Source organism: Balaenoptera physalus (assembly GCF_965194825.1).
Source record: "Balaenoptera physalus genome assembly, chromosome: 7".
NCBI lineage: Eukaryota > Metazoa > Chordata > Mammalia > Artiodactyla > Balaenopteridae > Balaenoptera > Balaenoptera physalus.
This window is the reverse complement of record NC_138886.1, coordinates 4,296,351-4,323,670: the sequence shown is the minus strand read 5'-3', so window position 1 is coordinate 4,323,670 and position 27,320 is coordinate 4,296,351. Positions and strand designations below refer to the sequence as shown.

Genomic DNA, 27,320 nt, shown 5'->3' with positions numbered 1-27,320 from the left:
TTATAAATGTGCCATTCTTTTACACTAGTTCTATTATTTCCTTAGGTCCTAGAAGTGAAATTGCTGGATCTCAGAATATGTACATTCTTGAGGCTTTGATGTATTCTACCAGATTGTCCTCCAAAAGGAACATGTAACTTATATTCCCATCAGCCTGGAGATTGGTATGTTTGACAGATAGATGGAGGTGACTAAAGGCAAAATGCTTGTTAAAAAGAAAATATTCATTTGTTCTGGGACTTCCCTGGTGGCGCAGTGGTTAAGAATCCGCCTGCCAATGCAGGGGACACAGGTTCAACTCCTGGTCCAGGAAGATCCCACATGCTGCGGAGCAACTAAGCCTGTGCACCAAAACTAATGAGCCCACGGGCCACAACTACTGAAGCCCGCATACCTATAGCCCGTGCTCCACAATAAGAGAAGCAACCGGAGTGAGAAGCCCGCGCACTGCAATGAAGAGTAGCCCCTGCTCTCCGCAACCAGAGAAAGCCTGCGTGCAGCAACGAAGACCCAACACAGCCAAAAATAAATAAATTAATTAATTTTTAAAAAGAAAATACTCATTTGTTCCCTGAATATTTATCGAGTGTCTATTATTTGCACAACACCATGATAGGTGCTGTGGATATACTGGTGAATGAGGACTCCTAAACTTGTTTCTCTGTATTCTTCCTTCTCTGAGGACGGCAAGCTTGGAAGAATGTCTAGCTTTGTGGATGAATTAACCAACATCACACATCATGATGCTACACTCAGGAGACAGGGGTGCTGCACCTTGGCACAGAGGGTGGACTCACTGTATGGGATATTGCTCACCCACACCTTCCTTTCTATGTTCTCCCCTGTACAGATGAGGCTAGAAGCCTGGGCACTTTATTTCCCTTGCCAGCAAGGGAAGTCTAACAGAGGCAGTTTTTCCAGAAGCAATGGAAGAGATTGCTGGTTTCTTTGTTTTTTCCAGTTAAACACCAGATGAATTCTGTGACTGGCTTTGAGAGGGTATCTTGTATGAAAAATACCTATCTTTAAACACTAGAATCACACTCAGGAAGATGAGATAGGCACACCATGACAGGCACATGGGAACCGAAACCAGTTTGCGGGAACACAAACTTCCCTGTACCACTTACCTAATACGTACACACGCTAACATATACATCTAAACAACTGAAAAACAGAAAGCAAAACGGCATGCATTATTAAAATTGTTAACGTTCTCTTTTTTGCTGAACGCACGTATAGTTGAATCCACATCATGAAAATGTTCACTGGGGGAATTCCCAAGCGGTCCAGGGGTTAGGACTCTGTGCTTTCACTGCCGAGGGCCTGGGTTCAATCCCTGGTGGGGAACTAAGATCCCATAAACCATGTGGCGCAGCCAAAAAAAAAAAAAAAAAAAGTTCATTGGACATGACTAACCTCTGCTGCCATTAGAGGGACTTGGGATCCTGTTGTTGTATGAAAACCATTAGTTGTAATTATTTTCAATATAATAGCACAGAAAGTATTAAATCTACTCATGCACTCGCCTTTCTTTTCACATTCAGACAAACTTGAATATGAAATGTGAATCAATTTTTAATGTTCCACAATATGTTATTATTTTCATACCCTTCCTTTGGCTGTTGCACCTTCTTCAGTAAAATCAATAGTGAAAATAGCTTTATTGACACGTATATAAACACAACCAGACCTAGAAAAATGGACAAGAGAGAGTATCAGCCGCTTAACATTTTTCATCTCCGTCTTCTCCCTCACTGTCATCGTCACAATAAAAGATGTCTCGAAACAGGAAGACTGGCTTGGGGGTGGCCGGGGTCTGGATCTCAGTCCCTTTTTTCTCCATCTTCTTCTCTAATTTTTCTTTAAGCAACGGTAGACTAGTCTCATAAAGGTAGTCTATAATCTCTAAAGAAAAGAAATTGAATCTTGAGATGATCTGACAAAGCCTCTTCCCAAGGTCAAAGGACGGAGGGCGCAGATGACGACAACGCATTGCTACCGGCATTACCGTGTGCAAGACCTGGCTCTAACTGCTTTATTCATAGTCACTCATTCAATCCTCTCAAAAATCCTATGAGGTAGGCACTATTGTTCACCTGTTTTTCAAATAAGGCATAAAGACATTATAAAACTCATCCAAAGTCATAGAGTCAGGAGGGCGAAGCCAGGATTCAAACCCAGGAAGTGGTGTCTGCTGAACGCAAGGAGCATTTTGTCACACACTGCAGGGCGGGGTGTTACCCGAACCAGCGGTTCCCAAACAATGATGCTGGGCAGGCCACTGGCGACTCACTTGTGAGCTTGTTAGAGAAAAATCTAGCCTCTGCACCCAGACTAGAGACTAGGATCGACTGGGTCTGGGATGAGACCCAGGTATGTATCTTTCTGCCAAGTTCCCCACCCGACTGTGATAGTCCGGGTTTGGGAATTACATATGTAAACCACCTACAAATGGCTGCAGAGAAGAAACTGTATGTCCAGTTTTTTGTGGATCAGTGTGTGTGCAGGCATGTGGTGTGAGCGTGTGCATGTGAGCACGTGTGCTGTGCAATCCAGAAGCACTCGCAGCTACTCACCCGGTGCTTGCTAAACGCCCGGCGGCCTGGTGACCACCCTTTTCAAGCTCATTATCTCATTTAGTACTTTTGAAAGTCCTGTCAGGTAGGGGTTATAATTTGCCAATTTTCACCGTTTTCCATTTGAAGAATCTGAGGTTCCCAGAAGTCACTACCCAAGGTCACACTACCAGCGTGTGTCCCCATATGCTGCGTTTTTAACTATTCAGATATCGAAAATACTGACCTGGAAAAGTCTTCTTCTGCCAAAAGGGAACACAGGTAGCTTTCAGCTTATAAAATTTAGTTTGGACATAAGATGGAGGAACATCTCTGTAGAAAGGAAAAGGTGTCAAAAAGTTAGTGGCAGTTTAAAAATTAATCATTTCAGTCCTGTGTACTAAGTGCATTGATTGAGGGGTGGTCTACAGACCTAAGTAGCTTTCTTAATCCTCATGTCTATACATGTGAAAAATAAGACACATGTGAAAAGCTACTGTTCATCTGGTTAAACACACACACACAAAAGGAAGAAAAACAGCAGTCCAACAAGACGGATTCTGTCTAAACTAGAATAATCTAAACTACCAGTTGGGAAGACAAGGTGTAACACTAGCTCACAGGGGCTGATGCTAACATTGTCTTCAGCCCCACCCTGAGGGCTCTCCGCAAAGCAACAAATAACCCTCACGACCACTCTGCGAGGGGGCTCCTCGTTTACGCTTATCCCTCGTTTTGGAGATGGGGAAACCGAGAGAAGATGGCCAAGATCTTACAGTGAATAAGGGGGGAAGGGCTGGGACTTCAATTGGGTCCACTCCAAATTCTACTTTTTTCTTTTTTTTTTTTTGATATCAGTTTTTTTTAAATGGAAGTATAGTTAATTTATAACGTGTTAGTTTCAAGGGTACAGCAGAAAGATTCAGTTATACATATATATATATATATATATATATAATTTTTTCAGATTTTTTTCCATTATAGATTATTACAAGATATTGAGTATAGTTCCCTGTGCTATACAGTAGGTCCATATTGTTTATGTATTTTATATACAGTAGTGTGTATATGTTAATCCAAGACTCCTAATTTATCCCCCTACCTCCCTCCCACTAACCCTTTGGTAACCATAAGTCTGTTCTCTATGTCTGTGAGTCTATTTGTGTTTTGTAAATAAGTTCATTTGTATCAGTTTTTTAAGATTCCACATATAATTGATATCATATGATATTTGTCTTTCTCTGTGTGGCTTACTTCACTTAGTATGATCATCTCTAGGTCCATCCACGTTGCTGCCAATGGCAACATTTCACAAATCCTACACTCTTAACCACTACATTTAGGATAACTATATATTTGTCACAGTGCAAAGGCAGGGGTCTGGATTTTTTACTTTACAAAGCTAAATAAAGTGGATGCTTACGATATTCTGGAGAGTCAAATCCATTTTCCATTTACAATAAGTAGGACGGAAACAACCACACCTTAAATATTTTTTTAAAGTGAAAATCACTAACTTCACTTCCTGGGCACTCACTTCCTAAGCCATAAAAGCATGGCATATTTGTTTCAGTAATTAATTAATCTAGTTGTTATATGATTAGTGGGAATAATTGGATCTGCCACGTATGTGGAAGTACAAGACGGTTGGGCTCTTTCTACGTCTTCATGGCAGCAGCTGCCCGCTGCATGTGCACCGCGTGCCACGCACTGTCTCCTTACTGTCGTCCTCATCACGGTCCTGTTAAACCACTTCGCAGATGAGGAAACCGCGACGCAGAGGCACGTGAGGGAATGACCTACCCAAGGCTGGCTAAATTATGAGCAGAGTCCCAGGACTTGACGCCCGGTCCATCTGACTGCAAAGCCCAAGTTCTAGGGCATCTATGCCTTCCCTCTTCCCACAGCGCCCTGCGCCCAGGTTGTTCTGCAGATCAAAGCTCAGGCTTCAAGAAGTAACAATAACTGATCTGGACATTTTCAAACATGTCCAGATAGTAGGTGTTACATCTCATTAGGTGGAGATGCTTTCTTTAAAATCCTGCCTAAATAATTCACAAGGGAGGCTTAAAGAACCTGAAGAGACCGAACTTTTAATTTAATTATTTTCACTGTTTTAATTCATTATTAAAACTTTGAGGATGTACTATTTCCAATGGTATTTGACTGGATGCCATGATGTCTGTTTTACAGCTTTGAGATTTCTAAACCTTAACCAGAACAATCAATATTTAAGTATATAATTCTACTTAAAATCATTAAAAACCCATTTTAATTTAAGAAATGTGATCTGAGGCAATGTCACAAGATACACATTTACTGGAAAAGTCAGATTTTTCAAAAGCGGTTGGATATTACAAAGGGAGGGACCTGTCGACATGAATACTTCTTAGCATGGGAGCTGGTGGGGTACACAGCAGGATACCCTTCCTTCAAAGCCCCTAACACCCTCCCCTCTCAGGGACCCACAAACCCAAGAGCTGGTGCCCCACCCCTGAGACGAGCTAGAAGAGGAAAGGGTTTGGAACCACGGGCATGTGTCTGTGACTCCCAACAGGGCCTGCCACGAAAAGATTCCAATTCTCCAAGTTAAAAAAAAAAAAAAAGGACAGATTGTTCTTTGTCCATAATCCGGAGGTGTAAATAACCAACCAGCAGAACCAGTTCACACCCTTCCTAACGGATTAGTGACAACCTCACGCCAGCAGCCACGTTTCTGAAAGGCAGCCAGGCCACGGCAGCCCTGTTCCCCTCAGCACCCTTCCCAAACTAAAGGCCAGACAGTCCCTCAACATCCCCACCTCCCAAAGCCCACCAACCCCTGAGCCCCGCGATGCTCAACAATTCGCTTTGCTTAGAGGGACTGTGCTTTGCCAGCCAGCTCTCCCTCGCTTGGCCAGCAGTGAATTCAGGTCTTCAGAGTGGTGGCCTCTCCTCCAGTGGCAGGAACTGGTTGAAAACGCAAGGACCGTAGCGGTGAAGGCAGACAGCGACAGCTGATGAAATCTCACTCCTCGGATGAGAAATGCAAATGAACAGCACACCAAAACCACTGAGGGAAACCCGAAGAGGAACAGGAGCTTGATGTGGTCTCAAAATATCTCCCCGTGGCCATTTCTTTTCACCAAGAGAAAAACTTACTTTTCTACAGTGGGGCAGTGTGGCAGAGGCCGCCAGAGCCAGGGGATCAGAATCAGAACCACATGCCTCATGATGGGATGTGACCTGGTGACAGAGACACAGCCTCCCCCGTGACTGATTCCCACGTAAAATACAAAACCCGAATCTAATGGTGAGGAAGTATCCGACAAACTCCCCAACTGAGGCAAGTTCTCCAGAATGACTAGCCTCTATTTTCCCACAATTTCAATATCATAGAAGACAAAGGCATTAACAGATACACACTACTGTATATAGAATAGATAAACAACAAGGACCTAGTGTATAGCACAGGGGACTATATTCAATATCTTGTAATAACCTATAATGGAGGGACTTCCCTGGTGGCGCAGTGGCTAAGAATCCGCCTGCCACTGCAGGGGACACGGGTTCAAGCCCTGGTCTGGAAAGATCCCACATGCCACAGAGCAACTAAGCCCGTGCACCACAACTACTGAGCCTGTGCTCTAGAGCCCGCGAGCCACAACTACTGAGCCCACGCGCCCAGAGCCCGTGCTCTGCAACAAGAGAAGCCACCACAATGAGAAGCCAGCGCGCCACAACGAAGAGTAGCCCCCGCTCGCCCCAACTAGAGAAAGCCCACACGCAGCCATGAAGACCCAACGCAGCCAAAAATAAATAAATAAGATAATAAATAAATTTTTAAAAATCTATAACAGAAACGAATCTATAATGGAATCATTTTGCTGTACACCTGAAACATTGTAAATCAATTATACTCCAATCATTAAAAAAAAAAAAAAGAAACAAAAACAAAGGCAGAAGAACTCTGTGGATTAGAAGACACTAAGGAGACAGATCCTGGACTGGATCTTAAATCAGGGGGAAAGTGCTATAAAGGACATGACTGGGACGATGGGTGAAATTTGCATGGGGACTGTGTTTTAGACAATAGCAGTGCATCAGTGTCAGGTGCCTTCAGTAGGATCACTGTGCTGATGCAGAATAACAGCCTTGCTGAGGACGTGTCGTCCACCACTAACACTGAAACGGTTAAGGGAAAGAATCCCATTCCCTTGTAGAAGGGAGCGGGAGAGGGAGGGAGGGAGGCATGATAAAGTCAACGTGGCAAACGGTAAAAGGCTAATTAGGGGCAAAGGGACCGTGGGTTCTTCGTCCCAGTCATAGCCGGCGTGCTCCTTGAAGCTTTTAAGAGCCTCTGCACGCATTTCATTCACTCGTCTCAGTTGTCTTGGGGTGGAGGTAGTGGTTGGAGCGGAGGGAGGGTTGGTCTGATTTACCTGGTCCGGTACTTAGACAGGGGGTTCCCAATACATACATACACAAATACAATTTATAGATGAGCTCCATAGGCAGCAGGAATTTCAGTCCTGTTCTTCAAATCTGAGAGGCAGTCATTTATTAGAACTCCTCTCTGATTTTTTCATTAGCTTGATATTAATATTAAACAAATGGCCTTACCCTATGGTGCTAGCAAGATCTTCCCAGTCTATTTCATTAACATCTTCCACGTTTGTTTCATACAACCTATGAGAAAAAATAGAAATTAAGTTTTCAAGCCAAAAATCAACATGATGGACATCTTCATGGACTCGCAGAATATTAAGAGCTGGGAGGCCTCAGCGTGTTCAGCCCTGTTCCAGCTCCCTTGTTACACAGGCCCAGTGTCACTGGCATGCTAACCCAAGGTCAGCCCAAGGTCATGGGGTGAGCTACAGACCAAAAAATCACCGTTCTTCCTCCTGAGCCCTTTGCATCTCCCACCAAGCCTAGTAAAAAACACAACTTCACAAGGAACTATATTCAATATGCTGTGATAAACCATAATAGAAAAGAATGAAATATGAAAAAGAATATATATATGTATAACTGAGTCACTTTGCTGTACAGCAAAGGTTAAACACAACATTGTAAATCAACTATACTTCAGTTAAAAAAAAAAAACAACACAGGGACTTCCCTGGTGGCACAGTGGTTAAGACTCCACACTCCCAATGCAGGGGGCCTGGGTTCGATCCCTGGTCAGGGAACTAGATCCCACATGTATGCTGCAACTAGGAGTCTGCATGCCACAACTAAGGAGCCCGCCTGCTGCAACTAAGACATGGCGCAACCAAATAAATAAATAAAGTATTAAAAACCAACCAACTGGGTTTCCCTGGTGGCGCAGTGGTTGAATCTGCCTGCCAATGCAGGGGACACGGGTTCGAGCCCTGGTCTGGGAAGGTCTCACATGCCGCGGAGCAACTAAGCCCATGAGCCACAACTACTGAGCCTGCGCGTCTGGAGCCTGTGCTCCGCAACAAGAGAGGCCACGATAGTGAGAGGCCTGCGCACCGCGATGAAGAGTGGCCCCCGCTTGCCGCAACTAGAGAAAGCCCTCACACAGAAACGAAGACCCAACACAGCCAAAAATAAAAATAAAAAAATAAAAATAAAATAAAATAAATAAATTAAAACCACACAGTCTTGTTTAAAACAAAAAACAAAAAAAAAACAACCAACCAACCAAACAAAAACACAACTTCACCATTCAATGTAGACACACAAGAGCAGTACACATGTGTACTCAGCACTTACTATGTGACAGACACTGGGTTAAGACCTTGATACCCACTAATCCATTTACCCTCAACACCACCTGATGAAGCTGGGGGATTATGTCCTTTCCACAGGCCAGGAATCAGGGCTGAGAGCTCGAGTCATTGGCTCAAGGTTTCACGACTCATAGGCGGTACCCACATTGGAACCCAGGCCTGCCTGACGTGAGATGCCCTCCTTGGCCCTGCTGGTCTCTGCTGTCTCTCTGGTAGAGGAGAAAAGGGGAAGGCAACCCCAGCCAGGCCAGCGTGGAGAACGAGGAAGCCCACCAGTGAAGGAGAAGCAGGCTTCCTGACAGAGCGCAAGAACAATGCAGCTGGACAGGGCGGCCAGAATCCAAAGGTTTCTTGTGCTCTTTGCTGTTCCTCACTGGACACAAGCCCAGGTCCAGTAGACTCGTAGACTTTGTAAAACAGGTCCATGTCTCCCTGTCCATCAGGGGAGGGAGGACCCTGCACGGACCAGGAGCTCAAAGACAAAACGAAAGACCAAGCAGCAGTGACACCAACTAACGCGTGCTAGAGAGCAGCAGGGCTCGGCCTGAAGTATTTACCTCCATTTTCCAATGGACACAAGTAAGCAATGTCTATGTGAAAGCCTTAAAGACTAAAACAGCTATGTTGATTGAGGGCATGCTACGTTTTACAGGCCTTATTTCATTTCTTCTCCCAATAACACTAAGAGGCAGGTACTATTATCATCATCCTCATTTAAGATGAACAAACCAAGACCTAGAAAGGTAGGAAACACGTCCAAGGTCATGCACGTAGAAAGTGCTGGAACAGGAATATGAACCGTGGTAATCTTACTGCAGATTCTGCTGTTTAACAACTACTCTTTGGCTAGAGAGAAAAACATGTAAAATATCGTCACTTTCTATTTCTGTACCTTTCAATGAGGTTGATCTTGGCCTGTAGGGCATTAACTCCCCGGTATATGTCCCGACCATTTGTCATCCTCTTGGTTAGAATTTCCGTCCTACATTGAAAGAAAGAAAAACAGTTTATTTTCAGGGGTAAAGTTTCCATTAAAATGTCCTTTGTTTGCCTCATTTAAATTGTCCTTATTCAGAACCACTTCATAACTTTCACAACTCATCACTGCTAACATTTACCACCATCAAGAATATACCTTTTTTTTTTTTTTTAATGGGAAAGGGTAAATAGATAGAAAGTTGATGGTTATTGAAAATGAATGATGGATACAAGGAGTTCTAAGTTGGTGTGTGTTACACAATTTCCATAATAAACAGTTAAAAAAAAGGCCGGGGTGGGGGGGAAGAATAAGCCTGCTTGCAGGTGCTAAAGGGCACTGTGTAAACTCAATTTATTTTTGCTTGCTTATAAAACAGAGAGACATTGCTCTTATTACCATTACAAGTGCTGAAACACCAAATTACACAGATTTAGTAAAGTGATCAATGATTCAATGATTCCTCGAAGGTCCAAAGTTCATGGCTGAGGGAAAGGGTTCCCTGAAGTTCCTAATGAGAGCAGCAGCCCAATTAAAAATATTTAAAAAGTGCTTCTCTTGAAGAGTGACATTTGTCACAATCTGACGGACAGATCATGAGCTGTGACATTTACTTTCTTGAGAAGGGAGGTGCATGACGCACTCACACAGAAACTGACACTGTTTTTACTAATAGCCGCCCACCTTCACTGGTTTGAAATGTACCCATTGATGCCATTTCAATGTTTCATGAAGTAAATCTATGTTCAGTGTTCAAGTTTCCTACTTTTTTCTTCAAATTAAAAAAGAACCCTTGCATGTTATTTAATTATGCTGATTCTGAAGCACGGCTCCCCTTCATCATTTCCCTGTTAAGACACTGACATATCATCTTCCAACTGAGGCTTTATAACCCACTCCTTTTTAAAAAATTAATTAATTAATTAATTAATTAATTATTTTTGGCTGTGTTGGGTCTTCGTTGCTGCACACGGGCTTTCTTTAGTTGTGGCAAGCGGGGGCTACTCTTCGTTGCGGTGCACGGGCTTCTCATTGCAGTGGCCTCTCTTGTTGCAGAGCACGGGCTCTAGGCACGAGGGCTTCAGTAGCTGTGGCACGCAGGCTCAGTAGCTGTGGCTCACGGGCTCTAGAGCGCAGGCTCAGTAGTTGTGGCGCACGGGCTTAGTTGCTCCGCGGCGTGGGGGATCTTCCCAGACCAGGGCTTTGAACCCGTGTCCCCTGCATTGGCAGGTAGATTCTTAACCACTGCACCACCAGGGAAGGCCCCACTCCTTCTTTTTTTAAGTCTAAGATATAGGGGTAGAAAGGGCTCTGGTTCCTCCATATTACACACTTCCCCCCCGCACCAAACATTATCTGTCCTTTGGAGCTTATTTCCTGAGGGTAGTCTTCTAGTAAAATAAATACTCTAGAGCAGAACTGTAAGGTATATAAACAATACACAGTGTAATCTAGGCGTTTGCTTTTAACGTACAACACGCCCACTCTGGATTTCATTCTTCTTTAATGGTCAAGATGATGGAGCCCCCTTTATGCAGGAGGCCTGGGTCATGGGCTGTAGAACCACTGCTTCAAGCTGTCATGTTGCAGCTGAAAGTTAGCTCGGAAACCCTCCAGGGCTGGGAAAAGCTACATCAGGCAAAGAACGTGCAGCAAGATCTGGACTGAAACTGCTTCTTCGTGATGGATGTGCCTAAAGACGTTCTAGGATGAAGAGTATGACTGCCCTGCTTTGGATGAAGACAGAGGAACCGCTGAATTCGAAAGCTAAAGTAAAAAGGTGGAGCCATTACTGATCACTACGCTTGTGATTTCCCTCCTAAATGTTCAGACGTTAATTTTGTATTTTTTTTTCATGCTATAAATAGGTAACAACCTTGTTTTATGAAGAAAGGGACAGAGTGAAGAAACCAGAAGTCAATATTCAATATTAAGAAGATTCAAGTTCTGTTTACAAAACAGAAACAGACTCACAGAGACAGAAAACAAACTTATGGTTACCAAAGGGGAAAGGGGGCAGGAATAAATTTGAAATTGCAGATTAGCAGATACAAACTACTATATATAAAATAGATAAACAACAAGGTCCTACTGTACAGCACAGGAAACTGTATTCAGTATCTTGTAATAAATTATATTGGAAAAGAATAAAAACATAATATATATGCATAACTGAATCACTTTAGTACACCAGAAACTAACACAACATTGGAAATCAACTATACTTCAATTAAATAAATAAATAAATAGAATAAAAAGGTTCAAGTTCTTTGTGAAGAAGCCACACAATGAATCAGGGTTGGTTAAATGCTAACTTAAATCAGCTATTAATATTGAAGTGGTCGGAGTAGCGGATTAGAGAGGATCATTCTTGACCTACTCTAAGGCTTTCCACGTGGCAGTTACAGATATTCTTAGTAACCTCAGCAGTCCACCCCTCTCCGGAAGTTGCTGAGAGAGGGCCAGGGAATGCATCTTGTTGAAATTTATGTAAGAAGCCTCAAACTTACCACTTACTTTTACACTGCATCCAATTCCTGGTTTCCACTTTAGCCTCCACTTCTACCCAGGATATGCCTTTGTAGAGTTTTTCCCGAACAATTGACAGACGGCCTTCAGGATTCCCTTGGAGTTTAGAATCCATCTCGTTTAGCTCCTGGGGAGACATTTTCTTTAGAATCACTTCTTCAACAGCTTTGATTAGTTTCTGGGTCTCCGTCTTGCTCCAAGCACCATGATTTCTTTCTGTTGACATAAAAGGATGGTCTTGAAGTTGCTAATCTATTTGCTTTCAAACACAATATTAACAGCAAAATGATAATGATGGATATCTGTCATTGGACATCTCTCCAAACCCACAGAAGGTACAACACCAAGAGTGAACCCTAATGTGGACTGTGGCCTCTGGGGGGTTAAGATGTGTCAAGGTAGCTTCATGGATTGTAACAAATGGACCATTCTGCTGGGGGGTGTTGAGAATGGGGGTGTGCTGTGCATGTGTAGTGCAGGGGCTAAGTAGGAAGTCTTTGTACCTTCCTTTCACTTTAACTGTGAACCCAAAACTGCTCTAGAAAAATAGTCTTTTTATTTTTTAATTTATTTATTTTCTTTATTTTTTTGGCTGCGTTGGGTCTTAGTTGCAGCACATGGGATCTTTGTTGAGGCATGAGGGATCTTTTGTTGCAGCGCGGGCTCTTTGTTGTGGTGCACGGGCTTCTCTCTAGTTGTGGCGTGTGAGTTTTCTCTCTCTAGTTGTGGTGCATGGCCCCTGTAGTTTGCGACACATGAGCTACAGGGCGCGTGAGCTCAGCAGGTGTGGAGCGCGGGCTTAGCTGCCCCGCGGTATGTGGGATCTTAGTTCCCCGACCAGTGTCCCCTGCATCAGAAGGAGGATTCTTTACCACTGGACCACCAGGGAAGTCCCAAAATAAAGTCTTTAAAAACAAAAAGATAAATCAGACACTTTTCAGAAGACAATGGGCAACATCTCAATTACACAAACATAAAACTATCAGTTATGGACTTCCCTGGTGGTGCAGTGGTTAAGAATCCGCCTGCCAATGCAGGGGACACGGGTTCGAGCCCTGGTCCAGGAAGGTCCCACATGCCGTGGAGCAACTAAGCCCATGCGCCACAACTATTAAGCCTGTGCTCTAGAGCCCACATGTCAGAACTACTGAGCCCGTATGCCACAACTACTGAAGCCTGCGTGCCTAGAGCCCGTGCTCTGCAACAAGAGAAGCCACTGCAATGAGAAGCCCGTACACCGCAAGAGAGAGTAGCCCCCGCTCGCCACAACTAGAGAAAGCCCGCGCACAGCAATGAAGACCCAACGCAGCCAAACAAAACAAACAAAACAAAACAAAACAAACTATCAGTTACATGCAAATCAAAATGAAACCACGAAAGTGGCCATAGATTCTTTTTAAGAACCAATCACACACATACACACACACACACACACACACACACAACCAACTGCAAAAAAAAAAACCTTTCTTAAAGCAATCTTTTTTTTAACTTCGAAAAAGCTGTTCTTCCTGTTTCTAAGAGTAATACCTCCTGCAGGAAATGGTAAGGCTTCCAAACATTTAGTGGGAAGAGAATAACCAAACGACTTTCATGTTATATACATAACTCTCCCCAAGAGTTTCTGGAGTGACATTAACAGCTGCAGTGATGCCACCACAGTACTTGATGAAGAAGGCACCTGTGAATTTCTTTTTTTCTTCTTTTTTTTTTTAATATTTTGCACTCATGAAACTTTCTATTTTTTTTTTAATTTTTAAAAATTTATTTGGCTGTGTTTGGCCTTAGCTGCAGCACGTAGGACCTTCGTTGTGGCGCGCAGGTTTCTCTCTAGTTGCGGAGCGTGGGCTTAGTTGCTCTGCGGCATGTGGGATCCTAGTTCCCCGACCAGGGATCGAACTCGCGTCCCCTGAAGTGGAAGCGTGGATTCTTAACCACTGAACCACCAGGGAAGTCCTGGCACCCGTGAATTCCTAAAGCCAGTCCTTGGTGCAGGGCGTCAAAAGCTTCTACGATTCACTCTTCTTGTCTAGATGCTCACAGTCATGCTAAGGAAGGGGCCGCAAACTGGCAGGCTACAAATATCTTTGATTTGACCTACAGAATGTTATTGTTACTATTTCCCCAGTAACAATTTGGATGAATATTTAAAAATCAAAAGAATCCCAAGAGGGGTTTCCCTGGTGGTGCAGTGGTTAAGAATTCGCCTGCCAATGCAGGGGACACGGGTTCGATCCCTGGTCCGGGAAGATCCCACATGCCGCTAAGCAACTAAGCCCATGAGCCACATCTACTGAGCCTGCGCTCTATAGGGTCCGTGAGCCACAACTACGGAAGCCTGCACACCTAGAGCCCGTGCTCCACAACAAGAGAAGCCACCGCATCGAGAAGCCCGCGCACCGCAACGACGAGTAGCCCCTGCTCACCGCAACTAGAGAAAGCCTGCACGCAGCAACAAAGACCCAACGCAGCCATAAATAAATAAATTTATTTATTTAAAAAATGAGAGTCCCAAGAAAAAAAGATCTTGATTTCACACACACATGCAAATCCAGATGTTTGCTTTACTTCTTGGAAACTGGCAGAATTGGCTGCGCTGAGTCTTCGCATGGCACCGGTGGCCGGAGTTGGTGGCACAAAAGGCGTGGTCTCCACCACCTCAGAGTTTACCACGTGCGGACATGCAGACACCTGCCTGGGACCCGCTGCACGGCTCTGCCTGCAGGGCCGGAGCACGTGAGCCTCTGGGCTGAAGCTAACACCCACTAAGGACTGTCTTCTGAAAGCAACTGGGGACTTTTTAATGTGAAGAATATAACCAAGGAAGCTTTTTATGAAAGAGGAGAAGAGACAAGAGATGACTGACACTGGTTTTGGGAAACGTCCCTGACTAACAGGTCCTCCCTGTGATGGTTTCCCTGGCCACCTTGAGGAAGGGACCTTGGTGGCCCAGGCTCTCCTGCCCACCGGCTGAGTGGGTTTCAGTTTACCTGGCAGTTAGAGTCACACTGAAAGCTACTGAAATAAGGTGTGGCAGAAATCAGTCTGGTGAATATAGGTTGCATCAATATGCATGAAGAAATAAATGAATCAGTAAGAGAATGGCTGAAAAAGTGATGACTCTCTCAGAAGATAGGCCATAGGCCTGCAGTGATGCCTGGGCCCTGGGCCGTTCTGGGCTGATTCGTTCACCCAAGTGGGCTCTAGAGACCACGACTTACGACTGCTGATCTGGGAGAACTTCAGGGCCACAGAGAGGCTACTTCGAGACACCATCTCACCAATCTTTTTCCAGTCGTTTCCATGGAGGGACTGGTATATCTTTAGCTTCTCGGTATCTCCTTTGCTATACCTTAGAGGAAGGGAAAACAGATCACAGCTGAGCATTAACCACAAGCTTAAAACCACTATTCTCATTGCAGCATGCTGCGACGCTAGGAGAAGCCGTATAGGGCTGGCTGTCAGGAAACCAGCTCAGCGCAGTCCTACCAAGGACCTGCGCCCAGATACTTCCTGTCTCGGCATCTCAACCATGAGCATCCTGTAAGTCAGTCACCGCAGTCCCTGGCTCACTTACACAGAGCCCAGGGCAAATAATCCGATCATGCTATTCCCCAGCCAAACCCATAAAGGCTTCACACAATAAAACCCAAACTTCTGACTGTGCCTGCAAAGCTCGGCGCTCCCTAAGTTCAGCCCCATTGGTCTTATCGGCCTTTCTCACCTCGGAGCCTCTGGACCTGTGGTGGGAATGGCCTCCCTCCACCACTGGAAAGCTCCTGCAAGCTCTTCAGAAGCAGCTTAAATGGTGCATCTTCAGAGAGGGCTTCCCTGACCACCTGGGCTGGAGGTGCCCTGCTGTCCTCTCCCACAGGACACTCTGCTGCTCTCTCACTGCCCCCGTCACCACTGGCAACTGTACACTCGTGGCTTCCCTGGTTTATCTGACTCTTCGTCTAGGCCACCACTGGCCAATGGAAATATGAGCCACAGATGTCATTTAGAATTTTCTAGGGGTCATGTGAAAATTAATTTTATTTAGTTTTTTTTAAGATAATTTATTGGCTCACGCAGTTGAAAAGTCCAGATACAGGTGGGCCCTAGGGTTAGCTTAATCCAGGAGCTCAATCAAATCACCAAGGACCACTTTCCACCATTCCACTCTGCCTTCCATGTTTTTGGTTTTTCTTTTTTGGCGGCAGCATGCGGCATGTAGGATCTTAGTTCCCAAACCAAGGATTGAACCCACGCCCCCTGCAGTGGCAGCACGGAGTCTTAACCATTGGACCGCCAAGGAAGTCCCTAATTTTATTTAGTTTTAATGAATTAATAACATATTTTATTTAACTCAATATATTTAAAATGCAGCCATTTCAACATGTAATCAGAACTGAAAAGTATGAATGAGATACTTTACATTCTCTTCTCCACAACAAGCCTTCTAAGTCCATTGCATACTTCACTCTTCAGCACATCTCAGCTTGGACTAACCATAGTTCAAGTGCTCCATGGCCACGTGAGGCTGGTGGTCGCAAGGATGGACAGCACAGCTCTGGAGGGGAAGTCCTCGGAGGGCAGGGACCCTGTCAGTTTTCTACACTTTGGTACCCGTAACGCTTGACAGACAACAGATGCTCAATAAAGATGTGACAGGGACTTCCCTGGTGGCGCGGTGGTTAAGAATCCGCCTGCCAATGTAGGGGACAGGGGTTCGATCCCTAGTCTGGGAAAATCCCACATGCCGCGGAGCAACTAAGCCTGTGCGCCACAACTACTGAGCCTGCGAGCCACAACTACTGAAGCCCGTGCGACTAGAGCCCATGCTCCGCAACAAGAGGAGCCACCGCAATGAGAAGCCCACACACTGCAACGAAGAGTAGCCCCTGTTCGCCGCAGCTAGAGAAAGCCCGTGCGCAACAATGAAGACCCAACGCAGCCAAAAAAAAAAAAAAAAAAAAAAAAAGGAAAGATGTGACAGATGCCTTAGCACAAATCTGTCACGGTTTAAGGAAGTTAAGATGCAGGAATCCCACATAAAAGCAAATATATTAAAAGAAAAGAATTAAAGTGCACTGTAATACATGGGGATTTTGAGATTAAACATCTTAAATGTTTAAGGGAAGAAAAAGCCATGTTTATGACATTTTATAATTCCTTTTTGGGGGGAGGAAGAGGGTAACCATTTCTAATGAGGGTGATCCACAACTACCGTGGGACAGTAAGATCCTAGCATTCTCAGAAATGTATCTAAAATGCAGAGCGTGGTGAATAGAGACGCGAAATCCTTCACCATTAAGAATCAAGCTTTTTAGCAGTTTCCTTTACAAGGCAAGCAGGGTCTTCCTGAGATTTAAAACAAGACTTAAAGGTACCCTTGAAGCAACAAAAAAGAGGACATGAGAGAAAAACAGAGCGTACAAAAATGAGGAAACAGGTGTACTGACCTCCATGGCCCCTTGGAGCCTTACAATTCTTTGATTTTTGACTTTCTATGGTTTTTTCACTTAAGAGTTCCTTAAGTTGGAAAAATACTTTAAGGGTAAGTGGTCATCACAACACAAATAATATGGTACCAATGAATGAACTTTATTATCAGAATGAGACTTTCATTATTCGAAAAATGTCATTTCCCACAGTGATGTAACAGGTAGAAAAACATGTTACCTCATTCATTTACCAAAAGCATCTTTTTGGTCCCATTTAAAATGTCACCTTTAGTGAATTTCCTTAAACTACACAGCGGGGGCTTGGGAAAAAGGGAGGGCAGGTTTCAGTCTGTGTGGAGGCACCTTTCCTCTACTTCAGGTTTATTTTCTTTAGGTAAAAATTTTTAAAAAGAAGCCAAGGTCATATCAATGTTAAGTTCTGATAGTACCTATGTCCTGATTTAAAATCACGGTGCTAAGTAGGACCCAACTGGCCCTGCCAGATTCACTCCATCTGCCTCCTGGAAGTGAGATCAGTAGTTGAGCCCTAGGTGGCTGTCTGGGCCCTCAAGGGTAGGAGCTGATGCTTTCTCCCTCATCCCTTTGTCCTTAAGCAGAGTGCTTACCCACCACTGACGCTCGGTCTACATTTGTTTTATTTGGAATGTTGGAAACAGACCATAATTGGGTATTTTATTTAGGAAAAAAGGGAGGAGAGAATGGCTACTGCCACATGAAGCTCTGCATTGATGCTACCGAATCACACTTAAATGACCTCACACAAGTGCTCACCCCCACCTTCAAATATTTACTGAAAGCCCAAAGCACTGGGCTCAGTGCTGAAGGGCACACATCACACTGAGAAGGAATGTCTGGGTTCACAAGGAGCTTACAACTTGGGAGACTGCTGAGAAAACTGCATGGGTAACGGTAAGAGGCAGTGCATGGGGAATGCTAAAATGGAAGCATAAAGTAAAAGCCAGGGATTTAGAAATGGGAAGATGACAGAAGATTTATTCAAGAGGTGGAAACCGAAAGGGTCTTTGGAGACATACACCTGACGACACATCTGGTTTCACACACGAAACTCTTCACGATTTTGTTGTGTACGTTTTGATTTACAGTATCAGCAAAGACGAGAGAAATGCTCTGCTCAAGTTTTTTCTTACCTGCCTTTGTAATTGTTGACATCAAACATCTTCTTTGCTCGATAGTATACGAGTTTCCAGGGCCGGGCAATGCCCTTACCTAAAGTCGGAAGAGAGGTGGTCAGAGGGACAACCAGAGCGTGGCATGGAATGCGGTCGCAATTATGAAAGAAACCCAGAAGGGCCCCTTTTTACAACACGCGCTATCCTAGACCCCAGGTGGAGGTTGCGGTTTCCTATGTCCCGCAGAAAGCCGTCTTGGGGAGCAGATATACAAAATCCCCAGTTTCCTTGGCGATCTCTGAAAACTAGATGCTTAGTATGCAGAGGCTCTAGCTTCTGGTCTACTAAGTTCATGGAAAAGACCCTTATTAGGCAAAGGGATTTTAACATAATCTGAATTAGGAGGAAGGGGCGCAGAGGTGGAGGACACACGCCAGCAGTTCTCCGTGAGATAAACAAAAAACCTTTCCAAATGAATAAGCTTTTTCCTGCTTTGCCACTCTAAAGATGAAAGGATCCCCCAGCAGGGGCTCATCGTTCTGTTTTCCTGTGTGCATTCCACCTAAGAAATTATCCTCTTTAAATTCAAGAGAGATTTTTTTTTCCAGTCCAAACCTACATTGCTTCATTACCTTCTAACTTCCCCAGGCTACCTCCAAGAGGAGGGTTCCAGCTCAAAGCACAAATATGGCTCTACTTAAAAAACCTCAGAGACTCTGGTGTATACCAGAGTACTTTGTGCAGTATATGCAAAAAATACACAATAGAGGACAAGAAGAGAAACCAAAACCGTAATGGTTACCAAGTAGGAAAGCTGGAAGCTGATCATCTAACTTGTTAGAAAACCTGTAAAAGCACTATTCTTGGGAGACATGAACACATTCCAAATCCCTGAATGTACAGGCTGGCAATAAAAATACTATTAACGTAGCAGCAGCTAACATGCACTGCATGTACTGGACGGGCCAGACACTGTGCTCAATACTCACCGCGGTTATCTGCGTAAGGCTGGAAGGCTATGGATGGTCAAGGCGGCCACAGTTATAAACTTACCAATGTGCAATCTAAACGAGTATTTTCTTTTTAAGTCGGTGATTAGAGATTTCTCCTCTGGGTATCTGTCTGTGTACAGCAGCTTGTCTGCATTCTCGATTCCTGTCAGAGACAGAAATTCTTGCACGTTTTTCTCTAACTGCTTATTTTCCTTCACGGAAAACTTGCCAAATTTAATAGCGACACCTAGGATTTGGGGCAGGAGAAAAAGGTACACAACTGTCAACAATGAATGAGAGCGAACCAATGTTTGGTCTTTAGCAATTACAACAGCACCCGTCAGCTCCTCCCCACCTGTCGGGGAGCAGCCCCTGCTTGTGCCCTTGACATTCGCTCTCCTGCAGAGTTTGGCCTAAGCCACACTGTCCTCCCAACGTCTTCCCTGGTCATCCTACTCCAATGTGACCTTTCTTGTGTCATCAATTCCTTTTTACACAGTTATTTAAAAAGTAAATTAACAGTAATAGATATTCATTAAAAATTCAAACAGTATTGAAATAAAAGTTTAAAAGAAGCCCCCCCTCTTCACTCTCCTCTGCCCCTCCTCCCCCCAAGGCAGTGCTGGGAGCTGGTTGGCACAAACATGAACCTGTATATTCTCTACGTATATATATTGGGGGGGGGTGGGGGGGTGGGGACAATGTCACTGCAATTTACGTTCTATTCCTCGTCATTAACTCAAAGCACTCAAGTCTCATTATTATTGACTGCATTACACAGTACATTTTCCTCATCTTAGACTTATTTTAAAAATCTTCTATAAAATACATACTCATAAAAATTTCAACATAGACTACAGAAATAAAATGGGGTCCTTCTATAGATATAGCTCTATAAATTGTGTTTTTCTTGATCAATTTGTCTATTTTTTTAAAAAACGAATCTTATCAACATGATTAATTCCATAAGGCTAAGGCCCCTCTTTTTACTTTTTTCAGTGACCAGTGGCACTGGGCCTCACCCAGCAGATACCCATCAGTAAGTACTGCTCACTTGCAGCACACAGCCTTACATTTGTAGTTCATTCTGAAATCCAGTAAGCTTTCTGGGAGGTTCTTGTAACACAGTGAAATCAAGAAGGAGACCAAGCTGGGTGTTGCCCGAAGCCATGCCCACTACAAGCAGCTCACCCTCAAATTAATATCCTTGAAATTATACCTCATCAAAGCTGATGATGTTGATATGCGTGTTTTAATTTGATTTCACTTGTGCCCCCCTCCCAGTGCCTCAACCACTTAAGCTCCTCCCCCTCTTCTTCCAGGCTTGATCTTCTAGTCTGTGGACCACCTGGATCCGTTAGCCCCGTTTTTCCTCGCCTCCCCGACCAGAAGTTGGGCAAAGAAGAGGAAAACTAGTGCACTTCATTTTGGTAATTTAACAGTGCAGATAACGATTCTGGAAGGAGATAAAGCTGAAAGTAGCTAAGGGATGCTTTTTGTGAATCTATAAATCTGAATCGCTCACAAAAGAAAATCAGGGTTATTTACGCATATAGAAAAGTTCAACAAATATTCAAGTTCCACAAGCTTACCCTGGGCTTTAAATTCTTTAAAGCGTCCCAAGTCATCCCGATACATTCGCTTAATTGTAGTGGCAGCCCTCTCCTTGATATCAGGGATGAACTCCTGGAGCTGCCTCACAGCGGAACCCAAATCCACGTCTGAATTATCTGAATCTCTCCAATCTTCAGATAAATATTTGGTTTCAGGATCTTGAGCCGACTCCAAATTGCTTTCTTCTTCATTTGTAGGTTCTAATCTAAGGAGAAAAACTGGATTGATTAACATTGACAGGTCACGTGCCCTAATGGCTTTCAGATTCTTTTCTTACAGTGACTCTCCCCTTGACTACAACAGCATTAAAGCTGGGATCTTGGAGTTGATTCAGTCTGTGATGTCTGAACCCTTTATTATAGCTTTACTAACTTGGATACACCTCAGAGGCTGCCTGGAAGGTAAACATGTTGCCCTAAGCCCTATTTCCACCAGGCATTGCTTCTTATGTTACTATTTCTCAACTTTATTGTTTCAGATATTGACTTCCTAATAAGCTCAGCCCTCTTCTATGCCCATGGATACTCAAGACACCTCCCCCCCCCCCCATGAGTTATGTTTTATAATAATGGTTACTAATTAGTTAAGTCAATATTCAGGGTTTACATCGTTACAATTGCTTCCTTGCAGTTAACAACAGCCACATATTTTCCCCTCCGCAGTATAAAGAAAACATAGTTTTCTATGTATCTATCACTAATTCATTCCCACAAACTTTCTGCCAGATGTCCAAAGCTGCTCTTAGTCAACTGCATCAGCTAACCACCCAGACAGGAAACTGAAACAAAACAAAAACAACACTGTATGCATTTGTCTGAGCAAAGGGTCAACAGCTTTCACAGGTCCACAGCCCCATACAAGTTAAGAACCACAGGCCGAGAACATTCCTGCCTCGTTATCAGTGATCTAAAAATGTCCCCAATGAGATGGCACAGAGGATGATGTGAGTTGGGCCCTCTGCCATTTAACTTCTACATGAAACTACTTTAAGCCAGGACAATCTAGCAAATGTAAGAAAGTCACAGTAGAAATGGGGAGAAAACCTGTCCCGACTCCCAGGAACTGAAATAAAGTGCTTTAAAAAAATTCCTGCATCTATTCACCGGCCAGTGTACCTAAATGATAATTATATAAGTAACGATATCTAAATTTCTTTTATTAAGGAGAACCCAAATTCAAGCTTTTTTCCTGTTCCGTAACATTCTAAGTTCTCTGATCCTTTCTCCTATCTCTGTACATACAGACAAGGTAACTGTGGGGTCTTAAAATTCTTTCTAAACTTATGCATAGAATTTCAGGGCTGGAATAGTTCTTAGTGAAAACAGAATCTAACCGCCTTATTTTACACATGAAGAACGGAAGGTACCTGCCAAGTTACTCAGTTAAATGTGCACGACATCCTATACATTTGATGGTCTATCTCTTTATGATTTCTGCCACTTACTATGGCCGGGCCGAACAAAGAGGTAACGGGCAGACTTCACACCCAAGACGCACATCATCAGAAGGCTCAACACCCGCACGTTACCTCTGCACCTCTTCCGAACAGGCCTGGGGTTTCTCCTCTTGTGGCCTGGGTTTCGCACTTTCTTCAATCAAGGTACCATTACCTTCCGCTGAATCAAAGAGCATGTCCTCAGAGCTCGTCCTGAGCACTGAAAAATCACCGCCAGGAGCCACGGCAGTATCAACAGATCTTCTCTTCCTTTTCTTAGACTTTTTCTTGAGGCCACTGGACTCCTGATTGCCCCCTGCAGTGCCGACCTCACCAATCACTTGCGATCCCTCTGAGTGTATGTTCTCAGCGCTGTCAGGCGTAGGCAAGGCCTTGAACTCCTGGTTATGTCGACGCTTCCTCTTTCTTTTCTTAGACTTGCTTTGATCTGCAGACACTGGCAGTTGTGCAATTTCACCTTCTTGGCCCATGGGAGGCTGGGGTTTCTGCTCTTGGGGTTCTGATCCGGGCAGGGTGATGCTTGCACCCAGACTTTCCTGGACAGCGTCACAGGATGCAACTTTCCTCCGATGTTTTTTATGCTTTTTCTCCCGAACTTTATCATGCAGTTCTGACTCATTTTCACGTGACTCAGTAACTAAATGCGGTTCATCTGCTTCAGGCCCTTTTGTTGACTTTTGCTCCTTGCTTACATCAATGTAAACGACATCGACAGCCTTTCTAAAATTCTTTGGTGTGTTCTCAATGTTTTCTTTATCCACCAGGACGCACGAAACACCTGTTTCCTCATTGACTCCCAAAGCACCTTTTCTTCTCTTTTTTTTCTTTTTGGGTATAGAAGTGGACTTTTCAGTCTCATCGCAAATTTCTGATTTTTCCAAAGGAGAAGAAACAAGATGCTGGGCATCCTTTCTCTTTTTTTTACCCTTAGATATGTCAGCCTGTTCATTTGCCAGGGGGGAGTCTCTGAAACTTTCATGGGGATGCCTGCCATGTCTCTCCTTATGTACAGAATGCTTAGTCTTTTTCTTGACGAAAACTGGAGTGTGGGTTTCCAATCTGCTCGATTCTCCTTCCATTTTATTCCTATAGGGAAACTGAACCACATGGTTTATTTTTGCAGAGCATTTTAAACATTAGCCTCAGGAGAAAAAAAAAAATCACACAAAAACGAAACTGCAGGACAAATGACAAGCCTAGAGTCATGATTATAAATTTTCTATTATTCTAAACGCGTAGCAAGCTCACTGTAATTCACTTGTCTGGTTCCATTGCCTTTATGATATGGAAAAAAAAATAGTTAATTGAGAACGGTGCTCTGCCATGATGGGGCCGTTAGTCCCCCACGGCCTCATCTTCTACCTCTCCTCTCAAACTCTGTGCTCCAGCTACACGTGCCTTTTTTTTTTTGGTTCCCCAAACATGCTCCAATCCTTTCCCTGGCTTGAGGTCTTATAAATCACGACTCCCTCTCTCTGGGCCGCTCTCCACTGTCTCCTACCCCAACCCTGCCTCCTTTCATCCTTCAGAGCTTGGCTTGAACATCACTTCTTCCAGAAAGCTTTAAAAGAATATAAACATCATGATACCATGCATACTACGTTAAGAGAATATAAATGTTATGATGCCGTGTATATTACGTTAAGAAAATATATACATTATGATGCCATGTACATTACATTTAAAACACAAAAAAAGTTTCATGTATCTTTTCTGAATGGATACATACGTAGTAAAACTATGAATACAGCATGGGGATTATAACCGGTAAATTCAGGGATTAGGAACAAGTAGAGAGCCAGTTTCTCTTATATCTGTAATCTTTTATTTCTTAACTGGAGTAATGAGTACAGGGGTGTTTGTTATATTTTTGTCTACTCTTATTTGTCTACTCTTTTAAAGTGAACTGAAATAGTTCACTTTTTAAAAAGCAAGGGGCAGAACAAGAATACAGACTGCTTTCACTTAAAAACAAGCATTAAGGACTTCCCTGGTGGCGCAGTGGTTAAGAATCCACCTGCCAGTGCAGGCGACACGGGTTCGAGCCCTAGTCCAGGAAGATCCCACATGCCACAGAGCAACTAAGCCCGTGCGCCACAACTACTGAGCCTGTGCTTTAGAGCCCGCGCTCCACAACAAAGAGTAGACCCTGCTCGCCACAACTAGAGAAAGCCTGCGTGCAGCAACGAAGACCCAACACAGCCATAAATAAATAAATAAATGTATTTTAAAAAAACACAAGCGTTAAAACAAGCAACTGAAGGATGTAAACGTACTGTTTAAGTATTTACCAAAAAAAAAAAGAGAGAGAGAGAAAAGAAAGAAACCTTTCCTGACCCCTTGAGCTTGGCCCATTCCCCAAATGATATACTTTCATAGCAAACTATTTCTCTTTTGTAGCATTTAGCCCAGCTGTGGTTCAGAGCGGGGACATCAAGTATCCACTGACCTCAAACTAGAAGATCGCCTCTTTGAGAAAGAGGCTGAATGGGCCTTGTTAGTGTCCAACAAAAAGTCCAAGTTCTGCAATAAGTCGGAATGAAGTCTAATAAGGCTCCAATGTCAGTTCTTATACAGAGTACGTGCATTCTGGAGTTTAAGTACAGGAATAGAAATGTACTTTGCAAAAAACATGGTTAAAAATATAATTTTACAAACACATCTTACAACTCTCCTTGCTCCGTATTGCTTCTGCGTTTCAATTTTTAAGATTTTATTTCTCTGAGACTAAAAGTAATACTGAAGGTAATACGTTTACATGGTTCAAACATCAAAATAATCTGTCCTTATTTCCCCTCCTTTCTCACAGAGAAGGTAGCATCTGTATATTCTGATCTGCATTTTGCTATTTTCACTTAACAACAGATCCTGGAGACCTCTCTGTGTCAGTGGTCTTTCAAGTCTGAATGCTTAGGCACATTTTCTACAGAAGGAACCTACTTTCTTCTAGGTAGTCAAGAAGCTGTAAGAATTGTCTAGCTGGAAGGATGGGGAACAACAAACATATGGACTGATACCTATAAGCCAAATCTACCAGCCCCAGGATCTCACCTCCGACGGAGGCACCAAGAGCTTTGGTTAAGGCCTTCCTGCCTGGTGTCACCCAGAGATGCACAGAAACCCTTTCTTAACCCACCTCTTCACAGCTTCCACCTCCAAGACTCCCCCCTGAGACTGCTTCAGTCAGAGTGCCTATGACCTTCGAGCCACTAAATTCAAGAGATACTTTCCTGGCCCATCTTTCAGGATCTCTCTCTCTCTCTCTTTGGCTGCACCGCGTGGCTTGGCGGAATCTTAGTTCCACGACCAGGGATTGAACTCGTGCCCCCTGCAGTGGAAGCACGGAGTCCTAACCAATGGACCACCAGAGAATTCCCTCAGGATCTCTCAATAACAATGAACAGAGCAGATAATTCCTTTTAATATTTTTACCTTCCATTAGTTTCTTTCTTTCTTTTTTGTAAATACCTTGTATGCTTCTCCTTCTGGTCTCTTGAACTCAGCACAATGTTTTAAATATATAGTCACTTCCCACTAAAGCCTTTTTATGGCTTCTCCACTATTCTTTATAAATTTATTTATTTTATTTTATTTATTTTTGGCTGCATTGGGTCTTCGTTGCTGTGCGTGGGCTTTCTCTAGTTGCGGCAAGCGGGGGCTACTCTTCGTTGTGGTGCACGGGCTTCTCATTGCCGTGGCTTCTCTTGTTGCAGAGCACGGGCTCTAGGAGCGCAGGCTTCAGTAGTTGTGGTGCACGAGCTTAGCTACTCTGAGGCATGTGGGATCTTCCCGGGCCAGGGCTCGAACCCGTGTCCCCTGCACTGGCAGGTGGATTCTTAACCACTGGGACACCAGGGAAGTCCCTCCATTATTCTTAAGATAAAGTCCCAAATCCTTACAGACCTGCCATGCCCTTCATGATCTAGTCTAGTCCATGCCTACCTCTCCACCTCTCATTTCTCCCTGGGTTTCAGACATCCTGTCTTCTTTCCGTTCCCAGAATACACCATGATCCTTCTCGTTATCAGGGACTTTACAAAAGCATCTCATGTTCCCAGGAATGCCTTTCCTCCGTTACCTTTCTGCGCTATAACTGGTCTAAGTTTGAAACTCACTTTCTCTAATCCCTTCTGGGTCCCGCCTCCTCGTTACAATGTTTCTCAACAATCCAGCGGCTTCCCTACTGCACTTCGCTCCGTTGGGACATAACCGGCCTCCTAAGGGCTGGGATCTTCTCGTCCGTCTGGTTCCCAAATGATTCCCCGGCGTTCGATATATATGGATATACATTTATTCACACTTATTCGGAACATACCACTTCCCGCCCTGCAGGGACGTGCCCAAGCCTGGTCCCGATCCCCTCCCCACTTTGGGGTGCCCTGGAGACCCTGCTCTGCCCCGGGGTGGGCGTTCCGGGGCTGAGAGGGAGGAACGAACGAGAGGTTCCCGAGTGGAGGGGCTTGGAGCGGCTGCGGAGAAAACAGGCGCCACCCCCATCCCTGGGGACCTGGGCCAAAGGCGGGCCTCCGGGGAGATGAAGACAGCGGCCACACACTGCTCGGTTCAGACACGCAAACTGGGAAAAAAGCCGGAGCAACTATAAAGCGCTTTCACCTACCTTCCGAGCGCGTCGCCACCTGCCTTCCAATCCGGAAGTGCTGGGGTCGTGGAAGCGGAAGTGGCCTGCGTCACTTCCGGCCCCCCCCTCCGGCATCGCGCTGCCGTAGCAGCTCGCTGGCTGTGGGGCTGTGACTCGCGTCGTTTTCTGCCCAGTTTGTTCCCGGTCTTGTTGCGAGTCGGGTGGGACAGGGTAGAGCGTGATCCTAAAACTAAGAAAGTGGGACAGAGCCCTTCCGCCGACTTGCTTATTCGTGCATGCA

General features: G+C 44.3%; 1 protein-coding gene across 6 annotated transcripts; it reads right to left on the bottom strand.

Annotated features, from left to right (window-relative positions):
• Positions 1–1,560: 1,560 nt before the first annotated feature.
• Positions 1,561–27,132, bottom strand: TTF1 (transcription termination factor 1). Of its 6 annotated transcripts, none has more exons than XM_082468144.1 (11): positions 27,059–27,132; positions 22,513–23,537; positions 20,963–21,189; positions 19,432–19,617; positions 18,397–18,475; positions 15,023–15,153; positions 11,783–12,017; positions 9,189–9,278; positions 7,161–7,226; positions 2,806–2,891; positions 1,561–1,693 (listed from the first exon to the last, which is right to left on the bottom strand). In XM_082468144.1, exons 2-11 carry the CDS (start codon positions 23,517–23,519, stop codon positions 1,572–1,574), a joined length of 2,229 nt encoding a protein of 742 aa, XP_082324270.1. In that variant the 5' UTR covers positions 23,520–23,537; positions 27,059–27,132; the 3' UTR covers positions 1,561–1,571. The 6 variants fall into 6 exon arrangements, 5 of the variants coding, with proteins under 5 accessions (XP_082324270.1, XP_082324269.1, XP_082324273.1 ...); XM_082468143.1 differs by having other exon boundaries at positions 1,650–1,908; XM_082468147.1 differs by lacking the exon at positions 22,513–23,537 and having other exon boundaries at positions 1,650–1,908; positions 27,059–27,078.
• Between the last annotated feature and the right edge of the window lie 188 nt (positions 27,133–27,320).

What these genes read in the sequence shown, in the direction of transcription:
- TTF1 (XM_082468143.1), bottom strand. Translation starts at nt 23,519, where the DNA reads ATGGAAGGAGAATCGAGCAGATTGGAAACCCACACTCCAGTTTTCGTC. An exon ending in TAAAGAATTTAAAGCCCAGG is followed by an intron (nt 19,618 to 20,962) that starts GTAAGCTTGTGG and finishes CCCAAATCCTAG; the next exon opens with GTGTCGCTATTAAATTTGGC. An exon ending in ATGCAGTGTAAAAGTAAGTG is followed by an intron (nt 9,279 to 11,782) that starts GTAAGTTTGAGG and finishes CTTTCAATGTAG; the next exon opens with GACGGAAATTCTAACCAAGA.